At 42.6% G+C, this 27,984-nt stretch overlaps 1 protein-coding gene and 1 long non-coding RNA gene across 6 annotated transcripts in view; one reads left to right on the forward strand and one right to left on the reverse strand.

The window, feature by feature from the left end:
- The window catches only part of ADGRA3 (adhesion G protein-coupled receptor A3), a 130,458-nt gene extending 122,450 nt beyond the window's left edge, over positions 1–8,008 (reverse strand). For both annotated transcript variants that reach the window (XM_045392204.3, XM_005554582.5), the window contains exon 1: positions 7,500–8,008. In XM_045392204.3, coding sequence (XP_045248139.2) covers positions 7,500–7,750 — 251 coding nt within the window. In that variant the 5' untranslated portion in view covers positions 7,751–8,008. The remainder of the gene's footprint in view (positions 1–7,499) is intronic.
- Positions 7,249–27,984, forward strand: part of LOC123573552 (uncharacterized) — a 45,130-nt gene continuing 24,394 nt past the window's right edge. Inside the window, exons 1-5 of one of the 4 annotated variants that reach the window (XR_010586774.1) lie at positions 7,249–7,449; positions 9,701–9,854; positions 15,824–15,932; positions 27,108–27,216; positions 27,379–27,951. This is a non-coding gene — a long non-coding RNA (uncharacterized lncRNA). Of the gene's footprint in view, positions 7,450–9,700; positions 9,855–15,823; positions 15,933–27,107; positions 27,217–27,378; positions 27,952–27,984 lie in introns of those variants that run through there. The other 3 variants (XR_010586773.1, XR_012435306.1, XR_006698152.2) reach the window with 3 other exon arrangements.

A 27,984-nucleotide genomic window follows, 5' to 3' on the forward strand; every position in this document is an offset into this window, starting at 1 on the left:
GGAACAGAAGCTGGAGCTGCATTGGGAGCAACCTCACCAAATATTACCATATTCATTTGTTTGGGGACTTGGTATCTTGCCAAACCCACCAACTTCTCTCATGTGCTCTCCACATGAGAGGACTCCAAGCAGGCAAGAAACAACAGGATTTTGAGGCTGGGTGATACGCAACCATGTCTCATATCAGAAAAGCTTACGACTTGCATTCACGGACCAAATGCCAAACTGTGCCCCCAATCCTGCAAGATTTCTGAGCAACATTCCTGGTAGGAATTCAAGCCACTTCCCAACACAGTCTATATGTGTGTGCTTGCCACACACATAAGATCAAGTAGATCACATGTGACTGCAGATAGACTGAATATACCCATCCTTGAATCAGGGATCCCACAGCTGAACCTAACAAACTAACAAACTAAACAAACATATGTTCTCATTTGCTATAATAAGGTAAACCTGTGAATTTGCATCCGCCTTCTAACCCCCAATTTTCCTGCTTTTCCACCACCTAGTCGTATCTCTGTTAGCATTACTCTTGCCCATAAAGAACAATTACATACCCACCCATACTCGAGGTACTGTGAGAAGTCACAGTCCTTGCTTTCAAGGGTATATGCATTCTGAGAGCAGCACCAGTATCATAGAAAGCGACACAAGAGCACAAACACTAATAGCTACCTGGGTTCAGAGATGGAAGAATCAAAATGCCAGAACAGTGAAGAGTTCGTAGCAACCGAGTTGGGTATTAAAGAATATCCCAGAATTTCCCAGACTGGGATTCCAAGGCAAAGGTGTCTTAGCAAAGGCACACAGGAAGCACAGTATAAACTCTGCTCAGGGGACACTGAGAGGCACACTTTGGTGAAACGAAGAGTTTGTTTAAAAGACTGACCCTTGGATTATTTTAACCCTGAACCACTGGGCACTGTGTTTACAACATAACACCGCCTCAACCAATGTCCATGGAAAAAGTAATCCGTGCTGGGTGTTAAGAAATCAGGCTGCAGACATATGTAAGATTTTGCATTCAAAGATAACAATCTTACTCTTGATCCAGTGGCTCTGCTGGTGAGAATTCAGACCGCGGCATCTTGCTGGCCTACAGATTATAATCACTTTGCTCCTCTCTCCCTTGGCTGCACTCACCTGGCAAAGAAGCAACCTGGCCACACCCAAGGATTCCCATTGCTAGGCTGAATCCAGGTGGAGAAAAACAATTGCAATGACCATCTCCCTTTGAATCAGATCAGAAGGCAAAACTGGAAAAAGATCCTCCCTGCTGACTTTTCTGCCATCCCCAGTAGGTCCACATTCCAAAAGAACCATTTCTCTTCTCTTTCCCCTTCCTCTTGGCCCCTTTTTCCCTCGCCCTGCCTAGATGTCTTTGAGAAAATAGAAGCAATGGGGCCAGAATTCCCTCTTCCTCCCACCTGCGCCCCAATGCCCTCCTGCCTGCCTTGACACCCCTTTGTCCCATGACAAGGTGTTGTGCTGAACCCCTACCCACTCCAGAAGGGATTGCACCAGGTTCAAGAAGAAGAAACCCAGAGCTAGTGAATAGAACATGGAGTCTCACTGAGGGCTTACATGCAGGGGAGAGAGTTCACTGCTGGTGGGCTGAACAGGAGAACTGCATGCCCCGGTGGCTACCGGCTGAGCAAAGAAACTCGCAACTTGCAAAAAGCATGCAGCACACGGCCGCGAGCGGTGGCTCACCCCTGTAATCCCAGCATTTTGGGAGGCCGAGGCGGGCAGATCACGAGGTCAGCAGTTCAAGACCAGCCTAGCCACCATGGTGAAACCCCGTCTCTACAAAAGATTCAAAAAAATCAGCCGGGCGTGGTGGCTTGCACCTGTAATCCCAGCTACTCAGGAGACTGAGGCAGGAGAATCGCTTGAACCTGGGAGGCGGAGGTTGCAGTGAGCCGAGATCATCCCACTGCACTCCAGCCTGGGCAACAGGGCAAGACTCCATCTCAAAAAAAAAAAAAAAAAAAAAAAAGCATGCAGTTCACGCAGCAGCATCTTCACTTAGCACCTTCCCCAACAGTCTCCACCTGGCAACCTTCAATTAACCCCAAAGGGCCTTGATCCCCCATATGGTCCATGTTCCATGGGACAAGATGGAGACTCAGGTGTTCCTCATAGATAAGAAATGACTTTCCGGGTGGGCCAATCCCAGGCTCCCTAGCTTGGAACTCCAAACCACATTCAGATGCGTCATCTGCCATACAGTCATTCTCAGGCTGTGATTCAGTCATTCCTATTTGGTGCATTGACTACACATGTGGAGAATGAGCTTCCCTGCTGCCATCAAAAGCCAAACCCTTCATCTGTGCTCCCATCCCACTTCTCTTTTCAGGCCACCCAACCTGGCTTATTCACCTGTGATACGTGGACACTGCTCATGGAGGGCACCAGACTCCGGGACATCAAATCCAGTGCTGTCTATTCCTTTGTCTTTCTGGCTTAATCTCTCAACATGTCAACTGGAAAGGCCATTCCAGCCTTAACACGTAAACTTCTCTTAGCTTCTGGGATGAGATTCTCCCCTGGTGCTCCCCACAGCCTCTGCAGAGGCTCCTTCTCAGACTCCTGTTCATGTTCCTCCATGTTCCAGTGTGGTTCTGCCTGGGCCACCTCCTCTCCCCTCTGTGCACTCTCTCCTAACTGACCCCAACCAGGCCTGTGTTTGAAATACCACATACGGGCAAATGGTTCCAAAAGCTCTCTCCACTATTCGCCCGATACAGTCTCTCCACTTCAAGTGGGCCAGCCACCACCTGCCACCCTTCCTCCCGAATGCCATCTCCCCACTCAATCCAATCCTTCCCCTCCTTTAGGCCATGCTCAAGTCCTAACTTCTCCAGGAAAATAAAATACCTTCCAATGACTCCCTAGCCACACTGATCTCTCCCCTGTCTGGGCTTCCTGAAGCACTGAAACAGTCTCCAGCACAGGATTTATTACTTAATGAGGGATAGTCTTTTAATGGTTCCCTAAATGTCTGCTTCCTATTGTGCAAATCCGTCCTCCCAACTAGATGTAAGCTTCTGAACAATACAAGCATTTCTTTCCTTGGTACTGAGCAACACGGGCGATGTCCAAAATAATTATTAGTTCTTTGATAACAAACATGAAAAACCAAAACTCTACGCACTATTTTAGTGTGTTAGTCTGAGAAAAACCTGGAAGTTATCTGACAAATTACAAGTAATTTTTGTATATATTTTTATTTGTCTAGAATCACCATGTAGCATCACAAGGAACCCACATTTAGAAAGGCAGTGATAAATTCGTAAAACTTTCTATCAAATGAAATTCTCAGAACTTTCAAAACTTACATTATTGAGCAAGATTTAATATAAACCACAGAAATACAGTAAATAAGTATATTTTCAACGAAAACATTAAATGCAGGTAAATTTTTGTTCAATTTGTGTGTTAATAACAGAAGCAGTTTAATCCCTCAATACAAAAGTCTACCTGAGACACGGGGAACACACAGTTAAGCCTAGGATTTCTGCCAGACCTTTCTTTAAGCATAGCTACAGAAACAAGTGCTGTTCATCAATACTGTTGAAGGGTCTGACTTTTAGGCTACGATGAAGACCAGTTCATCTACTAAACAGAAATAGCTTTATTTTTCATGATTAAAAAAAATAAATTCTATCCCACCTTTGCCATTCTCCCAGCTCCCATCAGTTAATTTTCCTCTCTGTGGCCACATCACAACTCAGCTGAAAACGCCTTGCCACACCTAAGTGATAAAGGCTCAAACCAGGGAGCCTGGTCGTCCTCGGCTTGGCCCCTCCAGACTCCTCTCTGACCACCCTGGGCACTAAACACTTACCTTTGACATTCCAGCAACACCAACTGCACAGAGCATAACCAGATACTGTCCTCTCCAAACCTGTGGGCACCTGGGGTCCCCCACTTCCAACCCCATCATTTCCTCCCCTTGTCCCCTCACCGTTTTCTTCACAGTTATCTTTTTCTTTCTTATTGCAACCTTCGCCTCCCGAGTACAAGCAATTCTCCTGCCTTAGCCTTCCTAGTAGCTGGGATTACAGGTGCAAGCCACCACGCCCGGCTAATATTTGTATTTTTAGTAGAGATGGGGTTTCCGTCATGTTGGTCAGGCTGGTCTTGACCTCCTGGGCTCAAGTGTTCTGCCCATCTCAGCCTCCCTAAGTACTGGGATTACAGGTGTGAGCCACTGCGCCCGCCCCAGAGTCCTCTTTCCAGAATTGGTTCAGGATCCCCAATCCCACTAGGATTGAGGGAGAAGAAGGCCTTGGTTGCCCTCCTCTGGGTTTCTTTTGCTACATGTGCACCCTGGTAATAGAGCATTGACCATACTGTTCTGAGACTTAGTCGTGAATCTTTCTCCCCAAATATCTGTAAGTTCCTGGAGAAGAAAGACCATGTTTTTATTTGTATTCTGTCGTGAGCTGCACAGTGTCTCATATAAAGAAATGTCCAAGTCCTGACCTTTTAACGTGATCTTATTTGTAAACAGGGTCTTTGCAGATGTATTTAATTAAAGGATCTCGGGATGAGATCATCCTGGACCTAGGGTGGACCCTAAATTCAATGACTGGTATCCTTAAAAGAGAAAGGAGAAGACTTGAGACACACAGACACACAGGGAGAAGGCCAAGGGGAGACAGATGCAGAGACAGAAGTGATGCTGCCCCAAGCCAAGGGAAACCAGAGGATGAGAGAAGCAAGCATGAATTATTCCTAAAGTCCTCAGAGACAGCATGGCCCTGCTAATACACTGATTTTGGACTTAATGGCCTCCAGAGAGAATAAATTTGTTGTTTCAAGCCACCAAGTCCATAGTAATCTGCAGCAGCCCTAGGCACTAACACACAGTCCAAACCTCAACACGCTACCTACTACCTAGGGGCCGCTCAACAAAAACTGTGCTCAACTAAGATGAAGGCAAGGCAAGGAATGAGAAAGCATCTGAACTGCAATCTGGGTTCAGCATCTGGGATGTGGACTCAGATGCTGCTCTACTATGAGAATTCTGGTGAGTCCCTTATCTACAGTAACTCTAACTCTTTCCCCAGTAAAATGACGAAACTGGCCCACAAGACCCCTCTACGGGGGACTCATATACCTTGAACCCTCTTCAGCCAGAATAACGCCTCATTTTTTTTTTTTTTTTTTGAGACAGAGTTTCATTCTTGTTACCCAGGCTGGAGCGCAATGGTGCCTTCTCATCTCACTACAAACTCTGCCTCCCGGGTTCAAGCAATTCTTCTGCCTCAGCCTCCCAAGTAGCTGGGATTACAGGCACCCGCCACCACGCCCCGCTAATTTTTTGTATTTTTAGTAGAGATGGGGTTTTCATCTTGTTGGCCAGGCTGGTCTCTAACTCCTGACCTCAGATGATCCACCCACCTCCACCTCTCAAAGTGCTAGGATTACAGGCGTAAGCCACCACGACCCGCAGAACAGCTTTAATTGATCCTTAATAGCATCTTCTTCCCATTCACTAAATTAATTTTATTAATTTTCTTTTCTTCTTTTTTTTGGCTCAGAGTCTCACTCTGTCACACAGGCTGGAGTGCAGTGGTGTGATCTCGGCTAACTGCAATCTCCACCTCTCGGGTTCAAGTGATTCACCTGCCTCAGCCTCCCAAGTAGCTGGAATGACAGGCACACGCCACCACGCCTGGCTAATTTTTGTATTTTTAGTAGAGACAGGGTTTCGCCACGTTGGCCAGGCTGGTCTTGAACTCCTGACCTCAAGTGATCTACCCGCTTTGGCCTCACAAAGTGCCGGGATTACAGGTGTAAGTCACCATGCCCAACCTTAATTTTATTTTCATCTAAAAAGCTTTCAGGCAAAAAAAAAAAAAAAAAACCTGGATTAAAATGACATTTCATACTTATATTTTAACCAGTTCATATGCTGAAAATCAATTTACCACCATATCCCCTATTTTTTTCTGCAAAGCAACATCAGCAATTTACTAGTAGTTGACCCAATCCAGCTGGAATTGTTGACACTTTTAGGTCAGAAAAACTGCACCTAAACATGAGTCAACGTAAATGCCACTAACTGACCCCAAACCTAAATGTTTATAACACAACTGCATGATGACTAATTTTTTGCAGAGTAACAAAGAAAATCTCCTCCAACATTGGAATTTTCTCCACTTGCACTGTAATTGAAGTCCCATACCGAAAATTTCCACTTCAAAGAATCTGGCTAAGAAATACATAAATATAACTGCTGCCACCACCAAATGGTAACGTGTTAGTAAAGGAGTCAAACAAAACAAAAACTCTTTCACCCATCTTCAGGCCTCCATAAACACATAGACACAGTTTTCATGGTTGAATGTTTCCTAATTCCAAAAATGGAAATGAAGGGTAAACAAAGGTGTTAGTAATGAAATGTATACCTGGCCTACCTGTATATACTCCTGCTGAATTTGGGTTACATTTAAAACGATACTTTAAGTGTTCTCATAGATCATGCTGCGGCCCTTGCATTCATGTTTGTATAGTGGCTGCCTTGATTCTTTTTTTAGGAAACCAACCAAAACAACATAAAGGAACCCCGAGCCAAGGGACTCACATTTCAGTTGAACAAAATACCCATGAGAAACACTTAGACTCAAAACTTTCCAAACCAATTCATCCTTCTGAAAACAAACTCGACAGTCACTGGGGCCAACTGTTCAGCTAGAATTGGCAGAACTACGTTTGCAAAACTGAACCGTGAATCCCAGCACAAGTGAGTTACCAAAATTTTTCCTTCCAGGTGGAAACTCAATCCGAAAATCAAAAATCCCTCGAGTTGGAAGGCTCAATAAACCCACAGTATTCAATTCCAAAGTTCCTGGCTTTTAAATATGAGCCCCCACAGACACGAAAACGGGACTGCAAGGTACATAAACAGATTGATCTGAAACGTTTCCAGCCCTTAATAACAACTCTATCTTAAAAAGTGTTCTTTAACTGTAATAAAACTAAGATAGCAAAAGGCAAAGGAAGCGTCTTGGGGTTTCGGCTCGCACACAGTCCTTGTGTTTTGTAAACTCTACCACGTAAGTGTAACTTAATTTGCAAAGAAGCAGAAGGACTGGCGCTTGTAATCAAGCATTGTGTTTTCTGGAAGCCCAAGCCCAGGATGAATGAGCTTTAACTCTGTCGACTGCGTGTTTACTTGCATCCTCACGTGGCACACCGCACAGCCCAAAAGCGCTGCGCCCGGGACAGCGCGGGGCGCGCCTGAGAACCCGAAAACTTTACTTTGCAAACTAGTGGAGCTGAGAGGCAGCTCAGACGCAGATTCGCTTGCCTTTCCCTGAACTGCACCCATGCCAAGCACACGAGGTCTTTCCTAGCACCACCCCCTACCTACAGCTCCACACAAAGGCGCGTGGGTGCCGGCAGGACCCCTCTCCAAAGTTGAGCGGAGAGGTAAGAAAAAGCCGAGCGGCACAGGACCGGGCGTCCCGGGAAATACTCACAGGGTGACCGTGCGGTTGGGCAGAGTATCTGGGGGCAGGACCTGCGCGAGCTCCAGGCTGCTACACACCACCTTGCCCTCGGCGGCACCCGCCGCTCTGCCAGACCCTCGGGGCCGCCCATCGTGCTTGCAGCCGGCGGGCAGCGCCGCGGCGCCACCGCCACCTCCCAGCAGCGCTAGCAGCGCTAACAGCGAGAGCTGCAGCAGCAGCGGCGGCTGCGCGCGGCCCCGCCGGCGTCCGGGTGGCTCCATGCTGCGGGCCGGGGCCTGCGGGGAGAGCGGCGGCGCACTGGCCTAGCGGGCCGCCCCAAAGTCCGGGCGGGCAGGAGCGCGGCGCGGGCTCAGCGGCGCCCGGAGCCTCATGGCGGCCGGAGGACGGGCCCTCCCCGGCGCCGACATGCTCCTTTGTCCGCTGCGGCTGCGCTGGGCCTCGAGGGAGCCGGGGGTCACGGCCGCACGGGTCCCAGTGCTGCTCTACCGCCCGGCGCGAGCACCGCCTCCTCCTCCGCCGCCGCCGCCGCCTCCTCCCCTGGCCAGGACCCGCGGCGGCTCCTCCCCGCCCGCCGCCGCCGGCCGCCTCCGCCCCTGCCCCTCCTCCTCCCCGGCTCTCCTGCTCTCCCGGTGTCTGCGGCTGCCCGGGAGTCCGGAGAGGAGGCGCACGCTCTCGGGACCTGCCGAGCCCGACTCCGACCCGGTGCGCGCCCGGGCCTTGGCCTCCGGGCAGGAGTTGTGGGGAGCCCGCGGGAAGGCGGTAACTCGTAGAGAGGGCCAAGGAAAGTTCGAGTCCAAACTCCAGCCGCGGTGGCCACTCTTCTGCTCGTTTCCCTTCGCCGTCACCGCGCTTGCACCACGGGCACAGGACAAAGCCGTCCTGTGCGCTCCTGGAGACTGCCCATGTGGCCCAAGGAGCCTGACCCGGAGGATGGAGTAGAGAGAAGAGCAGGGAATTTCCCTGAGCATCCCTATGGGGAAAGTACCCAAAACCAAGTGTTTCGGAAGGAATCGCCTTCTCACCTCATTGTGGTAGTCCCATTTGTCCCAAATACACTCGAGCCAGGAAACAGGTTCCTCTTCAATGCGGTGAACAATCTGAAACTGTTTCTAGCCTTCAGCGACAACAGCGATAGACTCTAGAGGATGCATCTGGACCTCACTAGAAAGGCTGCCTTTTGAAAGAAATTTGACAGGCAAAGATACCTGAGATGTTCACCAGTTCGGGCAATAATGAGAGAACCCTCCAAGAAACCCTAACAGAATTGATTACTCTGACTTCTAGCCTCGCCCTAACATTTGCAAGCCCAGGGCTTACCTACCCTATGTTTGAAATTTTACAAGGATTCTATGATGCTAATAAAGTATGTTCTGTGCTCCTGCTTTGAGAAATTACCTCCATTACAACCTGGAAGGTTTGTAAGCAGGATTCTCAGACACTTTGGAGTTTCTCCCTGAAACACAGCATGTGGGAAAGAGTCAGATCCAAATCTTTGGCCTGTACACCCTCACCGCCTTTGCGTCCTGTGCCCAGCTGTCTTCAAGGACAAGAAGGGATTTTTGTACCTGTGTGTGAACACTGCAGCCCACAAAACCAAGTTCTGTTCACACTTTCTACCAGCCACCCTTTGTCTGCCTCTCGAGCCCAGGTGTGCCTATACCAGTTGTTGGGTCCTTCATTGGGAGGACAGTTCTCAGAGGAAGCTAGCTCAGGGCCAAGAAGTGGCCTTGGTAATATCAGTCAGGGAATTCCAGGGTCCTGAGTCTTGGGGACATAGTGGTACCCAGGCTTTGGGTGCTAGCCTGGAGATTTTTCACCCCATAAGAAGAGTCAGGTTGGTGTCCTCTAAAATGGAGGGCCCAGAGCACGGTTTTTCTTGCTTGAGTCTAAGGGCATTACTGCCTCTGGCCCCTACAAAATTTATCTTAGGGACCAATTTCCAGGAATTGATTTATCTGACTAGAGCTTTCTCAATGGGAAGTAAATAAATGGTCTCCATTTATCATATACTGTTGTATTAAATTTGAATAGCAGTTCATTTGACCAACCCAACAATGTCCAGTGCTGTCTAATAATACATTCTGTGATTGTATAACTGTTCTAGTTCTTTACTGTCTAATATGGTGGCCAACTGTGGCTACATCGTGTGTGGAAAGTAGATAGTATGCAATAAGAAGTAAATTTTTCATTTCATTTTAATTAATTTACAGTTGAATTTAAATACCCAGTGGCTACGCTGTTGGTGTTGAACAACACAAACCCAGACAGTATGATGGGAAGAAAAAGTGGGAGATTAGCACCACCATTAAGTGACTTCAGATCTATAAATAACCTTAGAAGACAAACTGGTGCCTCTGTGTTAAGGTAGGGGAAATGGATCACATTTCTCTTGAATTTATCTAAAGAACTATTATTCCCTAACAAAATTATTATCTGCTTTTTGATTAAGATAAAACCTTACTACAGATTGAGCATTAAGCATCCCTAATCCGAAAATCCAAAACCTGAAATGCTCCAAAATTCAAAACTTTTGAAGTTCCGACAAGTAATACCTCAAGTGGAAAACCCCACACCTGACCACATGTGATGAGTCACCATCAAAATGCAGACACGCTACGCAGTTTACTAGCATCCCCAAGGGAAAAAAGACCCTCCCAGCCTTTTTCTACTGATATATATCTTTTCAGGGCATGCCCAGATTCCCCCATGCAAGCGTGCGCCCCAAAGGTAATCAAATGGCCCGTGTGCAGACTGGATTTGCCAAGGTCGAGTTCCCCACAATGCCTACATGGGGACTTCATCTACATGCATTACGCGCTGTGGGTTTGCTTTTTTTTGTTTTTTGTTGTTGTTGTTTTTTCTTTTTCTTTGCTCTGTGGTGTAAAGATATTTTTGGTATAAAGAAATAACAGGCCAGGCACAGTGGCTCCCACCTGTAATTTCAGCACTTTGGGAAGCCAAGGAGGGCAAATCACAAGGTCAGGAGTTTGAGACCAGCCTGGCCAACATAATGAAACCTCGTGTCTACTAAAAATACAAAAAATTAGCCAGGTGTGGTGGCGGGCACCTGTAATCCCAGCTGCTCGGGAGGCTGAGGCAGGAAAATCGCTTGAACCCAGGAGATGGAGGTTGCAGTGAGCCAAGATTGCACCACTGCACTCCAGCCTATGTGACAGTGCAAGACTCCATCTCCAAAAAAAACAAAGAAAAGAAATATCAAAAAAAGCCTGCAGTTAATCCTGTGGGTATCAACGATAAGAAAAAGAAGCATTTATTATGTCCAGTTGTTAAAGAAACTGGACAGTGGTGTAGGTATGAAATTTCTTACAGAAAAGAATGGTGACAGAGTGGCCACCATGTGTAATCTGAAGAAACAGAAGGATAAATTGTTGAAGATCTATGCTAAAAGTGATAAACACAAGTAAATGAAAAATAGAAAAACATTGTATGATGCAAAATATGAAGATCTCAATTGAAAAAGTAGATCCATCAGCATCACAGTGACCACATGCCACTTAATGGTATGCTGATCATGAAACAAGCAAAGATCTATCACAATGAATTGGAAATTGAAAGGAACTGTGACTGTTCAACAGGGTAGTTGCAGATGTTTAAGCAAAGACACAGCATTAAATGTTTAAGGATTTGTGGTGATAAAGTGTCTGCTGATCAGAAAGTTATGGAAAAAGTCATTAATGAGTTTGCCCATATCATCGCTGATGAAAATTGGGTACCAGAACAAGTCTATAATGCTGACAAAAACATCACTATTTTGGCATTATTGCCCCAGAAAGATGCTGACTGTGGCAGATGAGACAGCCTCTATAGGAATTAAAAATGCCAAGGACAGAATAACTGTGCTGGGATGTGCTAATGTCGCAGGCACGCATAAGTGTAAACTTGCTGTGATAGGCAAAAGTTTGTCCTCTCTTTTTTTCAAGTAGTGAATTTCTTACCAGTCCATTATTCTGCTAACAAAAAGGCATGGACCACCAATGACCTCTTTTCTGATTGATTTCACAGACATTTTGTACCAGAGGCATACACTCACTGCAGGAAAGCTGAACTGGATGACGACTACAAGGTTTTATATTCCTTGACAACTGTTCTGCTTATTCACCAGCTGAAATTCTTATCAAAAATCATGTTTATGCCATGTACTTCTCCCCAAATGTGACTTTATTAATTCAGCTATGTGACCAGGGTATCCTTAAAGCATGGAAGGATAAATATAAAAATACTTCCTTGAACAGCATTCTAGCAGCAATAAACAGAAGAATGGGTGTGGAGGTTTTCAAAAAAAGTTTAATATGAGGCCAGACGCAGTGGCTCACACCTGTAATCCCAGCACTTTGGGAAGCCGAGGCAGGTGATCACCTGAGGTCAGGAGTTCAGGACTAGCCTGACCAACATGGTGAAATCCCATCTGTACTAAAAAATACAAAAATTAGCCAGGCGTGGTGGTGGGCACCTGTAATCCCAGCTACTAGGGAAGTTGAGACAGGAGAATTGCTTGAACCCAGGAGGCGGAGGTTGCAGTGAGCCAAGATCATGCCATTGCACTCCAGCCTGGGTGACAAGAGCGAAACTCCATCTCAAAAAAAAAAATAAAATAAAGTTTAGGACGAAGGATGCCATACATACTGTTGCCTATGCCTGGAACATAGCAACTATAGACAGAGTTGTGCATGCCTGGCACAACCTCTGGCCTGCAACTATGTTCAGTGACGATAAACAAGGTAATGATTTGGAAGGATTGTGTATGTCAAGTGAGAAAAAAAATAATGGCTGATCTACTTACACATGCAAAAAATATACCCCCAATGTCTGTCTGTAAGTAGGAAGAAGTGAGTATCAAACAATGTTTATCATGTATAATGAGGCTCCAGTTGTTCATTCGTTGACCAATGATGAAGTAGCTGAAATGGTTTTGAATCAAGATGATCATGATAATCAGTGACAATGAAGATGAAAGAGAAAGTGCCTATAAATGACAAGGTGAAAATTTGTGATGGGCTTACTGAAGGACTACAGCAATGTTCATTCATAATAGAACAAGAAATCATGTTGGTTTATACAATCAAAGAGGGACTTCTAAGACAGAAACGGTTGTTAATGGGGCAGATGACTGGAGAAAACATTTTAAAAAGACATCCAGCTGAATGCCTCAGAGGACCCACTTTCTAGTCCTTCAACTATTTATAAGGTTTCTTCTTACCTAAAAAAGTAAAATACAGTGTACAGTAACTATATAATCAAAACAGTCTCGCAGGTGGAGACTGAACGTCACTGTTGCTTGTTGTTGTTATTATTTAACAGCTGATGGAGGTATTCTGGGGATGCAACTCTGCTGCTTAGTTATCCTGAACACTTTATTTTTTCCCTGCATTAATGGTATGTCATGTTTTCTACTGTTAAGTACTTATGTGTGAATAAATGTGAGAAAATGATAGCTTATCAGTAGCATACACATTCAGAGTCAGGAATGATGGTGATGCCAGACAACCACAGATTATCCACATGGGTGGCTGAGCTAGGGACATCTTTGCTCTCTGATGGTTTGATAGACACAAACTTTGTTTCATGTATAAAATTATTTAAAATATTGGATAAAATTGCCTTCAGGCTATGTGAATAAGGTGTATATGAAAAACGAATTTTGTTTTTAGACCTGGGTCTCACCCCCAGAATATCTCATTGTATATATGCAAATATTCCAAAATCTGACATAAAAACACTTCTGACCAGCTATGGTGGCTCATTTCTGTAATTCCAGCACTTTGGGAGCTCAAGCAAGGAGGATCTTTTGAGGCCAGGAGTTCAAGTCTGCAGTGAGCTATGACATCACCACTGTACTCCAGCCTGGTGAAAAAGCAAGACCATGTCTCAAAAACAAAACAAAATAAAACTTTTGATCCCAAGCGTTTGAGATAAGATATGCAACCTATATAGCAATATGATGGTTTTTAATAACCATAAAAACCATTTATATTGATGTAGCCAGAAATAGTCATGTGAAGTTAAAATATGGGAATATTTTGAAGTCTATCGTTGAAGTAAGTGTATGTGTCTATTGTGAAATGTTTACCACTAATACTAGTGTCAATTTGGTATATGTCCTCTTTTTACTTTTTACTTTTTACTGTAGTTGAAAAAGTTATTAAAAAGTACAGAATTTTCAGGAAAAAAAGAGATATCACAAGTGGTACCATGAATCCAAGGATTAATATGGAGAAAATGTTTTTCTTATAGGGATCATTTCAGCCACTGTTGCACAGAAATCACTCATACTATCTTTGAAAAAAAACAAAAGGTCTTTATAGATCACATACACTAGTGTATTAAAACTGGAACTAACTTTAGAAAACTATTTTTCAGCATTGTAGTCATTCGAAGGCCCAGAACCTTGAGTTATTGTTGTATCCCAGCGTGAGTTTATGAGGACATGACAAATAATCCTATCTACAGTTACAACAAAGGTCTCAGAGGATGACACTTTCTGAAAATGTCTCTTACCCCTCAGTCACACCAAAATCTAAGCTTGAATTAAGCTACCCTAGCCTGGAGAGCCTCTCGCCAGACAGGTCTGTCTACTGCTGATCCTCCCTCAGGCCTCAAGAGCACACACCATTTGCAACTGAAGAAATTAATAGGTCCTGTGAAAGTTCTCACTGTGTGTAATTGTTCTACTTTAGAAAGTGCTATAGAAATCACTTGTTAACCATACTCAGGCATACACTGTCCAGTAGAACTGTATTGCATCAACTGTTGCTTTAAGGATGGTAGATGGACCACATTCCAGTGATTCTGTGCGGCGAATCCTGTCTTGCTGTGTTATGTAAGGCTCGTAGGAGAGTCAAGAGAAATAGACAAATATGCTTTGTTTTTTTCTTAATAGAGAAACTGTATTAACTCTGTGTGTAGGTATGTGTCTAAATATATATATTTATATGTGTAAACAATGAGTATGTATATCTAAGTATACATGTTATATAAAATATGTGTGTATCCATATGTATCGTTAATAATTTTTTTTCATGTCTGTCTTTCTTCTATACCAGACTATGAGCTTCTGAGAGCTTTTCTTTACCTCTTCTTTTTTTGAGATGGAGTCTTGCTCTATTGCCCAGTCTGGAGTGCGGTGGTGCAATCTTGGCTTACTGCAAGCTCCACCTCCCAGGTTCACGCCATTCTCCTGCCTCAGCCTCCCAAGTAGCTGGGACTACAGGCACCCACCACCACGCCTGGCTAATTTTTTGTGTTTTTAGTAGAGATGGGGTTTCACCGTGTTAACCAGGATGGTCTCGATCTCCTGACCTCATGATCTGCCCGCCTTGGCCCCCCAAAGTGCTGGGATTATAGGCGTGAGCCACCGCGCCCGGCCTACCTGCTTCTTTAATCATTCCCTCCCACCTTCCATTATTCCCTATTGCATTATTCTGGAATCTAGACTTATTATCTCGATGGAATCTTGCTAATCTTCACAGCTTGTCCAAACCTGCACAGAGCTTATTTTCTTATTTGTTTACATTTTTATGTTGTTAGCCTCCCCCACTAATATCAGCTCTATGATGCTCTTATTTACTTTTTATGGCACACACTGTTGGTTGCTGCCACAGAGCAGCAACTTTTTCTCCCTTAGAGCTAGGTGTAATAACTTTCTCAGCCTCTGTTAGTGGTCATATGGCCCAGTCCTAGCCAAGAAGAATTAATGGCTGGGCTGTTCAATATGGTAGATGTGAACCCAGAATATCTGAGACAGGTCTCGGTTAATTTAGAAAGTTTATTTTGCCAAGGTTGAGGACATGTGCCTGTGACACAGTCTTAGGAGGTCCTAATGACACGTGCCCAAGGTGGTCGGGGCACAGCTTGGCTTTATACATTTTAAGCAGGGAGGGGGCTTCCAGGTCACAGGTAGGTGAGAGACAAATGGTTTCATTCTTTTGAGTTTCTGATTAGCCTCTCCAAAGGAGGCAATCAGATATGCATTTATCTTGGTGAGCAGAGCGATGACTTTGAATAGACTGGAAGGCATGTTTGCCCTAAGCAGTTCCCAGCTTGTCTTTTCCCTTTAGCTTAGTGATTCTGGGGTCCCAAGATTTATTTTCCTTTCACATAGCCTCTAGACACATGTGGGTAACTAAATTTATTTATGTATTTATTTTCTGAGACAGGATCTCGATCTGTCACCCTGGCTGGAGTGAAGTGGTGGGATCCTAACTCACTGTGGCCTCGAACTCCTGGGCTCAAGCAATCCTCCTGCCTCAACCTCCTGAGTAGCTAGGCAAATGGGCACACACCACCATGACCAGCTAATTTTCTTTTTTTTACAGGATGGGGTCTTATGTTGCCCATAATGGTCTCAAACTCCTGAACTCAAGCCATCCTCCTGCATCATCCTTCCAAAGTGATGGAATTACAGGTTTGAGCCACTGCGCCTAGGTATAAATTTTAATTTTAATTAATTAAAATTAAATAAAACTAAACATTCAGTTCTTTAGTCAGTCTAGCCATAACTCAGGTGATCACAATCTACATGCCACTGGTGGATACCATTTTGGACAACGTAGATTATAGCATAGTTCCAACATCTTAGAAAGTTATTCTGGTCAACACCAATGTGAGGGGAAGTTGACTGAGAAGCTGCAGGATGGAGTGGGGTGTGTGTGTGTGTGTGTGTGTGTGTGTGTGTGTGTGTGTTGAAAAGAGGCTTCCATGAGAAGACTTCTCTCTCACTACACCCATTCTTCATGCTTTGGACATGGTCTTGTGAAGACATTGACCTGTGAGACCTGGAGCTGAAGCAGGTATTTTGTGACCACCAAACAGCCCAAAGGAAAATTCCAACATAATAAAAGGGAGGGGAAGGAGAGAAACCATCTAGGTCCCTGAGGTGATAGTTGAACTGCCAATCAAGTCTCTGGATTTATTTATCAACAAGGAATATTCCCAGGTGTAAGCCACTGCTATTACGATTTTCTAGGGCCAAGAACAGTGCCTGACACATAGAGAGAACTCAAAAACACTTGTTAATTCACATAGTTAAATTTTATTCATTTTTATGTTCTAAACATCACAGTTCCTTGTCTATATTGGCTAGTGACTAAAAGTTTTGTTAGAAATAAATATTTTGAATAACTAGGCATAAACTCCCAGCTAAAGTCAAATAACTTGAGATGACTAACTCAAAGTTCAGTTTTCTGTAGTCAAATGGAAATCTTTAGTTATGATGAAATTAACAGCAGAACAGCAATTTTTAGCATTTGAAATGTCTCAGTGACACCTCTTTAAGCCCTGTTAATAAACAGACATTCTCTGTTCATTTTTGCATCATTTAATGTTAATTTGTTAATTTTGACAGCTTAGTTTATATTTTTGGGCATTACATAGCATGTGCTATCATATGAGGTAAGTCACTATTCAGGATCCAGATAGGAACAGCAGTAGTATCTCAAATAACCTCTATCTTCTTTAGACAGCATTAGCTCCTGTTCTGTCTTTCTAGTTGCTAGAAATAGTGACGTTCGACAAGTCACTATATCTCATCTTTCAAAATGAAAGCTTGAACTGGAGTCAGTTTTAAAGTGCTATGATTTTTTTCCTGCTGAACCATGAATTCTTCTTTTGTTTGTCTACTGCAGTCAGACTATTATTGGAATGTATTCCTGTGACAGTTAAATGCTCTCTTTAGATGATGAAATACCTTTCTGAAATGGTATATTCTTTACCCACTCCAGTGTAATTACCATCAATTGTAAATATAAGGAAGAAATATGAGGCAAAAATTGACCATCAGTGCCATGTGGGGAATTACTTTCATGCAATGGTAGTTTCCAAGTATACCACCAGGCAGGTGAGCACAGATGTCATCGAATAGGAAGGCTCACAGTTCAAATTAAGATGCGCAAATCACACAGTTTATTACATCAGTCTAAAGCAGTGAGAAGCAGAGGAAAGAGGGTAGATTAATCCATGAAGCATAGGGTACAAACAGATGAAAGATCACATTACCTGAATATCACACAATGCTCACATGAACTGTCTGGATTAATTCACCTTTTTGTCTTTCTCTTGCCAAACTCAGCCACATCAGCTTTTCCCACTGACGGTGTGATTACGAAAACCAGAGTTGAGGTCTAAGAACAAAGTGGCCCAACATATGTAAAATACACGGGGCCAGTTGCTTTATTAGAGAGATCTAGGGGCAATGATGCCTGGCCACAATTATAACCTGCCAAATAGCCCAGTAAGCATTTATGTACTTTATTATTCCTCTTGGACAGAGGATATGTGGGGCCAGACTGTATGTCACCAATGGGTGGCTTATTTTCAGTGCAATAAATATTGAGTGCCTCATATGCCTCATACGCATATTTTATGAATTAGTGAATATTTGGTGCATACTCAGTCCTTCTACTCTTTACTGTGTATAAGTAATTTTCTTATTTGTTCCACTGTGTTTTGCCAGTTTACCACATATGTACTCAACTTACTTTTTCTATGTGTCATAAGCTATTGGCTTCTATACTTAGTATTATATATTCTCCTTGCTTTCCCCCTTATTTTCCATAGCAGAATTAGATATTCCTAAAAAATACTGATAAAGTATTACATGACAGAAGAAAGAACAGAGTTAGGGAGAAATTTGAAAATATAGCCCACGCCAGAAATATAGCTAGTTTCCCCCCAAAGCATTGTTTTCTGAGTATCTGTTGCCCAAAGATAATTATGATATGCCTTTTCATTTTGGCTATCTATGTTATTATCAGATTTTGTCCTGATAATACCAACTGTAATGATGATCATCTGTCAGTCAATTAATAACTATTAATGATAGGCTCAGTAGCAGATTTGCCAATCGTGAAATTTCATCAAAATCTTTTTTCTTAAGCAAAGGAAAAATTTTCTACTTCCTTTGTGTCAGTTAATATACCAAAATCCATTTATTGAGTCAAGCAGAATGAGAAGGGATATTTGAAATTATGTCTTTATTAACAAAGTAATTACAGTGGTAGTCTTGAATCTACCTTTGAACCAATATGTTAATAACACAAATAACTTCCTGTTATTTGGACTTCTACATTTATTTTTTATTTTATTTTTTTTTTTTTTTTTTTTTTTTTTTTTTTTTTTTTGAGACGGAGTCTCGCTCTGTCACCCAGGCTGGAGTGCTGTGGCCGGATCTCAGCTCACTGCAAGCTCCGCCTCCCGGGTTCCCGCCATTCTCCTGCCTCAGCCTCCTGAGTAGCTGGGACTACAGGCGCCCGCCACCTCACCCGGCTAATTTTTTCGTATTTTTTAGTAGAGACAGGGTTTCACCGTGTTAGCCAGGATGGTCTCGATCTCCTGACCTCGTGATCCGCCCGTCTCGGCCTCCCAAAGTGCTGGGATTACAGGCTTGAGCCACCGCGCCCGGCCTACATTTATTTTTTAATAGTTTGTTGTATCACTTAGAGGCCTCAAACATTATTACATTATAAATAATTTGGTTGTATAAATTAGTGAAATACAAACAATTTTAATTTAAGGCTGTGCATGGTGGCTCACGCCTATAATCCCAACACTTAGGGAGGCCGAGGCGGGTGGATCACCTAAGGTCAGGAGTTCAAGGCCAGCCTGGCCAAGATGGTGAAACCCTGTCTCTACTAAAAATACAAAAAATTAGCCGGGCATGTGGCGGGTGCCTGTAATCCCAGCTACTCGGGAGACTGATACAGAGAATTGCTTGAACCCGCAAGGCAGTGGTTGCAGTGAGCCAAGATCACACCACTGCACTCCAGCCTGGGTGACAGAGTGAGGTTCCGTCAAAAAAAAAAAAAAAAAATTAATGTAAATGCATTATGTTAGTCATTACATGAACATTTTTAGTACTTTGGTAATACGATTATTTTAGTTGACATGTCAATAAATCAAAACACATTTATATTTTTGTATAACTCCAAGAATGCTAAATTTAAAGGAAAGTACTTGATAAGCATTGAGTGCCTCATATATATTTAGTGAATCATAAATATTTGGTATATATTCAGTCTTCCTATTCTTTACTACATGTAAGTAATTTTCTCATTTGTTCCACCATTTTCATCTGTTCACTACATAGACAGGAAAAACAATTGATTTTGAAGTCAGGAAATCTGGATTAACATATTGATTCCAGCCTTAGCTGGCTTACCTTGGGCAAATTACTTAACTTCTTGGTACCTAGTTATCTTCATTTTCTGTGAGGGTTCAATTAAATTAAATTAAATACAGTTTTTAAGACATAAGTCTCACTCTGTCACCCAGGCTGGGGTGCAGTGGCATGATCATAGCTCATTACAACCTATACTTCCCAGGCTTAAGTGATCCTCCCGCCTCAGCCTCCTGAGTAGCTGGGACTACAGGTGTGCGCCACCATGCCTAATTTCTTATTTTTTGTAGAGATGGGGTCTCGCTCTGTTGCCCAGGCTGGTCTCAAACTCCTGGGCTCATGTGATCCTCCTGCCTCAGCCTCCCAAAGTGCTGGGATTACATGCCACTGTGAGCCACTGCACCTGACCTAATTGCATGTAACTTTGAAAACATCTAGTAGATGACTTGCCCATAAAGGTGCCTAATAAGGGTTGGCTGAATATGAATCTAGCCCATTGCCTCATATTCCAGATGAAGAAACTGAAACCAAGAGAGGTAAAATGAATGTTATATCTAAGGTTATATCCTCAGTTCATGTAAAAGTTTGAACCACAACTCTGGGTTGTGGTGTAATTCCATTCCCTTATTAACCTGTAATCAGATTTTCTTATAAATCTAGTCAAACATTATGATTTAGATAAGTCACTCACTAAATTTCTGTTTCCCTACCTGCAAAATTGAAGGGTAATAATTGTCCCCCTACATTCCAGCAATATTAGAAAGGTGAAGAGATAACACTGGGAGAAACCACAGGGAAAAACATTCTATGTAGCCGTAACATATCATTATAAACATAAATTTGAAAAGCATTTAATCTTTAGTAACACTACATTGCAATTATATATATCAGTTTCTTTCATCTCTAGATCTCTAAATCCCAACAATGTGAGTGCTGTGAACATTCTTAGACAACAATTCCACCAGCCAGGCAAAATGGAGAATTGAGTCAATCATACAGAAAAGTCAGGAGAAAGCAAGCCCATATTCTTCGCATTGCCTGACTTTTACAGTCCTATTTGTCCAATGAAGTACCTCAGTTGTCCTCATCCCTTTGTAAGTGAATATCCATCATTCTGCAGATTAATATACATACATTCAGCTCAATAAAAGCTTCTGAATGTATGTTGCATGAAAGAGGAAAGCTTTTGTCTTGTTTATTACTGTATTTTCAGCACTTTGAATAGTGCCTGGCATGCAATAGACACTCCATAAATATTTACTGAAAGAGGGAATAAGCAAAAGAATGGATAGTATTTCTCCATTCATCAATTTGAAGGAAACCTCTTAATTATGTAAGCATAAAAATAAAGCGAGAAGGTAGCCATTGCCTTGAAAGGGTCTTTTTTTTTTTTTTTTTTTTTTTGAGAGAGTGTCTCACTCTGTCACCCAGGCTGGAGTGCAGTGGCGCGATCTCAGCTCACTGCAACCTCTGCCTACCAGGTTCAAGCAATTCTCCTGCCTCAGCCTCCCAAGTAGCTGGAATGTGCCACCACACCCAGCTAATTTTCGTATTTTTAGTAAAAACAGGGTTTTGCCATGTTGGTCAGGGTGACCTCGAACTCCTGACTTCAGGTGATCCACCCACCTTAAGCTTCCCAAAGTGCTGGGATTACAGGTATGAGCCACCCCGCCCGGCTTAAAACTGTTCTTTTAAACGTCTTAACTTTAGCACAGTCATATGCTCTTACTAAAAAATAATAATCTCATGCCCTTGCTGAAAATTCCAGACTCTTTATAACATTGCCTATTCAACATTGCCTCTTAAATGTTTAAAACGGTCCTCAGACTCAATATCTTCCAACAGCATCATGATCCTCCCCTGCAAACCAGTCTTCCTCCAGGATTTCCTATGGTGGTGAAAGGGGTAGGGGAAGTGTCATGAGAGTAAACTTACTTGGGGGCAAAGGAGTTTCTTGGGAGAAGGGAAGGAGACTCTGAAGACCAAGACCCTTTTGACATATAGTAGCATTATGTCTCTCTTAAGTGGTCTTGAGGTAGTTCTATTGTGAGTAAATAACATTTTAGCTGCACTCTGGGAGAGGGAACAGCCTGTGGAAGGATCCTGTAGCTGGAAAGAAAATGGAATATTTGGGAAAATGAGAAAAGACCAGGGCAGGGAAGCAGAGGGAAAGAGTGCTATCCAATAAGACTGGTAATATAGAAAAAACTAAGATCCAGGGAGGCTTGTGACTTTGTTTATTAAGAATGATGTTCTTGGCCGGACATGGTGACTCATGCCTGTAATCCCAGCACTTTGGGAGGCCGAGGCTGGTGGATCACCTGACATCAGGAGGTTGAGACCAGCCTGGCCAACGTGGTGAAACCCTGTCTCTATTAAAAATACAAAAATTAGCTGGGAGTGGTGGTGCATGCCTGTAATTCCCAGCTACTTGGGAGGCTGAGGCAGGAGAATGGCTTGAACCTGGGAGGTGGAGGTTGCAATGAGCCAAGATCATGCCATCGCACTCCAGCCTGGGCAACAGAGCAAGACTCCATCTCAAAAAAAAAAAAAAAAAAAAAGAGTATTTTTCACTTTAGTAAAAACTGGAAGTCATTGAAGGATTTAAAGCAAAGGAAAGGCAACAAAAGTTGCGTTTTTATATGCCTCTTTCGACTCCTGTGTTGGGATTGGAGGGGGATGAGAAACTGCACAAGAATATTCTGGGAAACCATTAGGAGTCTATAGCTGTAGATCAGCGATTCAAGCAGCTTCAACTAGAGAGGTGGGAATGGAGAAGAAAAGAAGTAGGTATATTTGATGACACAATATTTAAGAAACAAGACTCATTTTCATGGTTGTTTGGATAGAGGACATAAGGGAGGGAAAATGTCAAAAATTACTCCCAGTTTTTTCCCTGAGTGGATGTGGATGCCATTCATTCACCACAATAGCAAACCCTGGAGGAAGACTGGTTTGCCAGGGAGCAGCATGATGCTGTTGGGAGATGTTGATTCTGAGGTCCACTTTAAACATTCAAGAGGCAATGTTGAATAGGCAGTGTTATAAATAGTCTGGAGTTTTCAGCAAGGGCGAGAGATTATTATTATTTTTAGTTAGAGCATATAAACTTTATTTGAAACCGTAGGTGTGGATGGAATTCCCTACGTAGAAAAATAAGAGTGAGAAAGGAAAAAGGATAAGGTAGCATTTATCCTAAAGAAAGCCCACTTTTAAATTTTTATTTATTTATTTATTTATTTTTTTGAGATGGAATCCCACTCTGTCGCCCAGGCTGCAGTGTAATGGCATGATCTCAGCTCACTGCAACCTCCGCCTTCCCAGTTCAAGCAATTCTCCTGCCTCAGCCCTCAGAGTAACTGTGATTACAGGCACCCACCACCACACCTGGCTGATTTTTATAGTTTTAGATTTCGGTCTCGAACTCCTGGTCTCAAGTGATCCTCTCACCTTGGCCTCCCAAAATGCTGGGATTACAGGCATGATCCATTGCACCCTGCCAAGAAAGCCCACTTTTAAATGCTGGGAGAGGAGAAGGAAACGAAGAGACGGAATAAGAGAAGGTGTTGACAGCAGAGAAAGAATGACAAGAGAACACAGAATGAAACCTAAGTGTGGCATTTCCTTACGAATAACGTAGTCAGAAACTAGTGATAAATCCCTGTGATCATTTGATGTTTTCTTCCCTTGCCAAGTTAATGAGATCACTTACTGTCAAGCAAGATTTCAAAAACCCTTTGTTTATCAAGAACTCTATGTATTTTAAATTAACCCCGCTTAAATTGCCTTCAGAAACACCAAAGGAGTTGAACACCAATTTAAACACAAAAGGGGAAGAAAAGATTAACACTAAAAGCATAAAATCCCCTGTCCTGCATGCCACACCCAGCTACACTCTGTCCTCCCCACCCCTGAGCAAACATATCCTTTTACCATTGGTGGCACAGCTTTTTATGCAGTTGCCTCTGAGTTTTACTAGTAAGTATGGGAATTCCAGCTGACTCCTCTTCAGCTGTTCCAAGAGTCAAAAGAGAATAATTATTTTCTTTGTGTCTCTGCTCAGTTCTCAGGAGACAGAACTAAAATTTCTTGCCAGATGGCACCTGAGGATGTGCTTCTGAGGATATTACTGTTATCAAGTTATTATGGCGGGATGGCTGAGAAGTCAATCGTTGAATCAGGGCCAAATTTTGTCCATTTGTGGCCCTTGAAGATAAATATTTAGTCTAAGGTTTACAAGGTCTCTAGCAAAAGCTTATTCTTTGGGCAAAAATAGATAAAAGTATTAGGGCAGACTTTTAGAGAGAATTTTTCCTTTTCTCCAGAACATTAGAGTAGGGGTCAGTAAACTTTTTCTGTGAAGGACCAGATGGTAAATATATGAGCTTTTGCTGGCTAACACAACAGTCTCAGTTGCAACTACTAGGGTGAAAGCAGCAATAGACAATACATGAATGCAACTGTGTTCCAATTAAACCTTATTTATAGCCATGGAAATTGGAGTTTCATGTACTTTTCATGTGAAATTATAATTTTATATGATTTTCATGTTGTTATTCTTTTGGTTTACTCGCTATGCACTTAAAAAATGCATAAACCATTGGAACTTGTGGACTTCATAAAAACAGATGGTGGATTGACCCCTGCCCTAGAGGAAGACCATCATGGCAGCTTTTCTCCTAAGTTGTCACCACCTGCTTCCCTCCCCTAATAAGTAATTCAGAAAATTCAATTCCAGTTGTTGAAAATGAAAATGTTAAACCTTAGGGGTAAAAAAATCCCTCGCAATATTGGAGTTCGGTTTCTCCAGCATTCTTATTTAAGGCAATCTTAGTAGTCTGCACCATCCGAGGATAGCCATTTGCTTGTGGTTGATAAGACATAATGGTGACAGCTCAGATAAGGCTCCCAACTACAAATTCTCACAACTCAAGCTGAGGTTGAATCAGAACTGTTGTCAGTAACGATGGTGTCTGTCAATCTTTGGGCTGCAAAAACTAGGACAGAGCTGTGATTGTTGCTGCAGATGTTTGAAATGTAATTAAAAGCACTTAGAGCCATTGTGAGAGGGAATCTAACCCAAGAAGTTTTTCTTTTGGTATCAGCCTGTAAAATCAATATGAATTCTTGAAATTCATTTTGAATGCTCAGGAGCCCTTAGCCTGAAATGACCTTAGGCCAATAATGTCTAGTAGGATAGAATGTGGTACAACATTTTTACAGTTATTTCATTCTCTGTATTTGTTCCTGGCTGCCTGTCATAAATTTAAATATTGGTGGGAATGCCTCAAGCCCTCATATTGAACAGGTAACCTCAACTTGCACCATCTACCAGAGACACAATCCTGGTAAAAATGTAAAGATAAGAATGAGAACCAGCTCCCTTGGGAGTCTTTCTTCATTGACAAATGGATTTAATTCACATCTTAAAGTTTCATAACAGGAATATATTCCAACAACAGTCTGCATGTTTTCAGAATTTTTAGAAGTTTTTCCTTGCAAACAGGCTGCCACCACCATTGTTGCTAAGAGAGAACACTAGGGCAATCATTTGTTCCTCTCTGGTAATAGGGACACTCATTTTACCAGTAAAGTTATCCAAGATATTCAACCAGTGCATTTAGTCACAAAAATTATATCATCTGTACCCTCTTTAATCCTCTGGAAAAATAGAGTGAGCCAACCAGCCAAACCACTTAGATTCACCTAGGAACGTTAACTGCCTACTCAGAGTCTTGACTTGAGCCCTGATGATCCCTCACTCCTGCCCCTACAGTCAACATTGATTATCCCCTTATGAAATAATTACTGGCAGGTCAGGGAGGATCCATAATCTTTCTGATTTTATGAGACTCTTATTTGATTCCATCCAATATGTGTAAGTACTGCCAAGGTTTTATTAAATCCACTTTTGCTTATCACCAGCAGGTCAATTTTATCTTTTCCCTAGACATCCCACCATAGCCCTTACATGAATTTTAAGTTAGAGACCTAGGCTTCTGGAAAAAAACAACCCTGAATCCAGGTTGAAAGGACCTAACTCTGACCTCCTAACCACCAATACTGCTGCAAAGTTATAAAGACTACAACCTTGGATAGATTTAAACAACAAAACTGAAACTGATTTGACAATGGTATAAATTTGGACATTCCTCATTGCCCTGTGTAGTTATTTAAGAATAAGCTTATGGTTGTCTTAAACAAAACGGAGGGAGGGGTGATAAAGTGTGATGGTTAATTTTATGTGTCAGTGTAACTGGGTTATGAATGCCCAAATTGCTGGTAAAACAATATTTCTGAGTATGTCTGTGCGGGTGTTTCCAGAAGAGGTTATCATTTGAACTGATAGATTAAGTAAAGAAGATCACCCTCACCCATGTTGGTGAATATCATCCAATTTTTTGAGGGCCCAAAGAGAACAAAAAAAGACAGAAGAAAGACAAATTTGCTCTCCCAACTTGAGCTGGGCCATCCATCTTCTCCTGCCCTCAGATACCTGGTTCTCCGGTCTTCAGGCTTGGATTGGAACTAAAACACCAGCTTTCCTGGATAATGTCACAGAAGGAGAACAGATCTGGCTTGCAGAAAACAGATCAAGGGACTTCTCAGCCTTCATAATCACATGAGACAACCTCACTAAATACCTCTTTTTGTCTCTCTTTCTTTCTCTCTTCTGTTCTATTCTATTGGTTCTGTTTATTTGGAGAACCCTGACTAATACACAAGGCCAAACATGAGGCCAAACATATAACTTTCCCCCATTTTCTCAACCTGCTGACAAGGCCAGACATGTACCCTTCCTCTTTTCCCCTTAGCCAATTTCTTATTCTTTGTCTCATGAGTGATTAGCTAAGATTAAAACTGTATTTGTCCTGAAATTAACCACAGAGATGAAAATTTCCTCTTTAACTAGTTAACTAAGCCTCTCCTGATTGCAAAACAATTTCAGCTGTAGTTTACTAGTACCTTGTCTATTACCACCATAAAAGCCTAAGGGAAAACCACCCTGCTGAGAAACTCTGATCTTAAGATCTAGGGTGTACTCCCTATAGCAACAGTAAGAATAAAATCAATCTCCTTACTTGATCAGCTTGTGTCTTTGACAGATCTAAGGCAGGTAGAAAGGGACATTTCCATCTTCCTTTTGGAATCACTTTACTGGGTTTGGTCTCCAACAAGTCCAGTCATGTGATAGACTATATTTGTAGGTAATGAGAAGAATTACCTTAGCTTGATTGAAGCAGATCTGGAACTAGGAATGGAACTAGTAAGAAAGAAGTTCTACAAGGACCTCCCAGTAGATGATAAATGAATTATATAATTGCTGTGGATTGAATGGTTCCCCTCCAAAATTCATGTTGAAACTTAATCCCCTTTGTGGTAGTATTAACAGGTGGGCCCTTAGGGAAGTGATTAAGTCACAAGACCTCTACTCTCATGAATATATTAGTGCCTTATAAAAGTGCTACCCCTTTGTCTTCTGCCAGGTGAGGACAAAACATTCAGTGCAGCATCCTGGAAGCAAAGACTGAATCCTCACCAAATATCAAACCATGATCTTGGACTTTCCAGCCTCCATCATAGTGAACAATGAATGTATGTGCTTTATCAATTACTGAGTTTCAGATATTTTGAGCACAAATGGACTAAGAAAATAGCATAAAATTGATCATTTTGTAGCAAGTTATTTTTGGTATGTCTTTCCCTTTTTGTACCTTTTAGCCTTCAGTACTCAGTAAATTACTTTCAATCTTTCAGTCTGCTTCCAGCTGCACCATGAAGAATTGAGAGAAGAGTCCTGTGTTCCTTCTCAGAAGAAAATGTCATGGAGGGAGCCACACCCTCTCTAGGTAGCAGAGAAAACTAATGAAAAATCTCTAAATACAGGACCAAGGTCTTTGAGGTCTGACTATCTCTTTCACCAGATATTCTTCCTGAATTGACAATTTCTAAGCTGAAACACTAACAACCTAAAGAAAGCATAACATTTTCTCTCATTTCACAGGCAGGTAGAACATGTATTGTGTGAGCCTTCTTTTGAGTAGGGGTGAACACTAGCCATATAATGACATGAGATATAATGAAATAAGAAAGTAATATTGGAAATTTAACTCTTTGGTTTTTCCCCTCACTTATATAACTAGTACATTCCAATGATTTAGGACCTCCCAAATGTCTCTGTAATTCATCCTCTGCTGATAATATAAATACAGTGTAGGCATATGGACTTAAAGCTAAGAAGCAGGCCAGGCCTGGTGGCTCACACCTGTAATCCCAGCACTTTGGGAGGCCAAGGTGGGTGGATCACAAGGTCAGGAGTTTGAGACCAGCTTGGTGAACATGGTGAAACCCTGTCTCTACTAA

The sequence above is a fragment of the Macaca fascicularis genome, chromosome 5 (genome assembly GCF_037993035.2).
Source record: "Macaca fascicularis isolate 582-1 chromosome 5, T2T-MFA8v1.1".
NCBI classification, from domain to species: domain Eukaryota; kingdom Metazoa; phylum Chordata; class Mammalia; order Primates; family Cercopithecidae; genus Macaca; species Macaca fascicularis.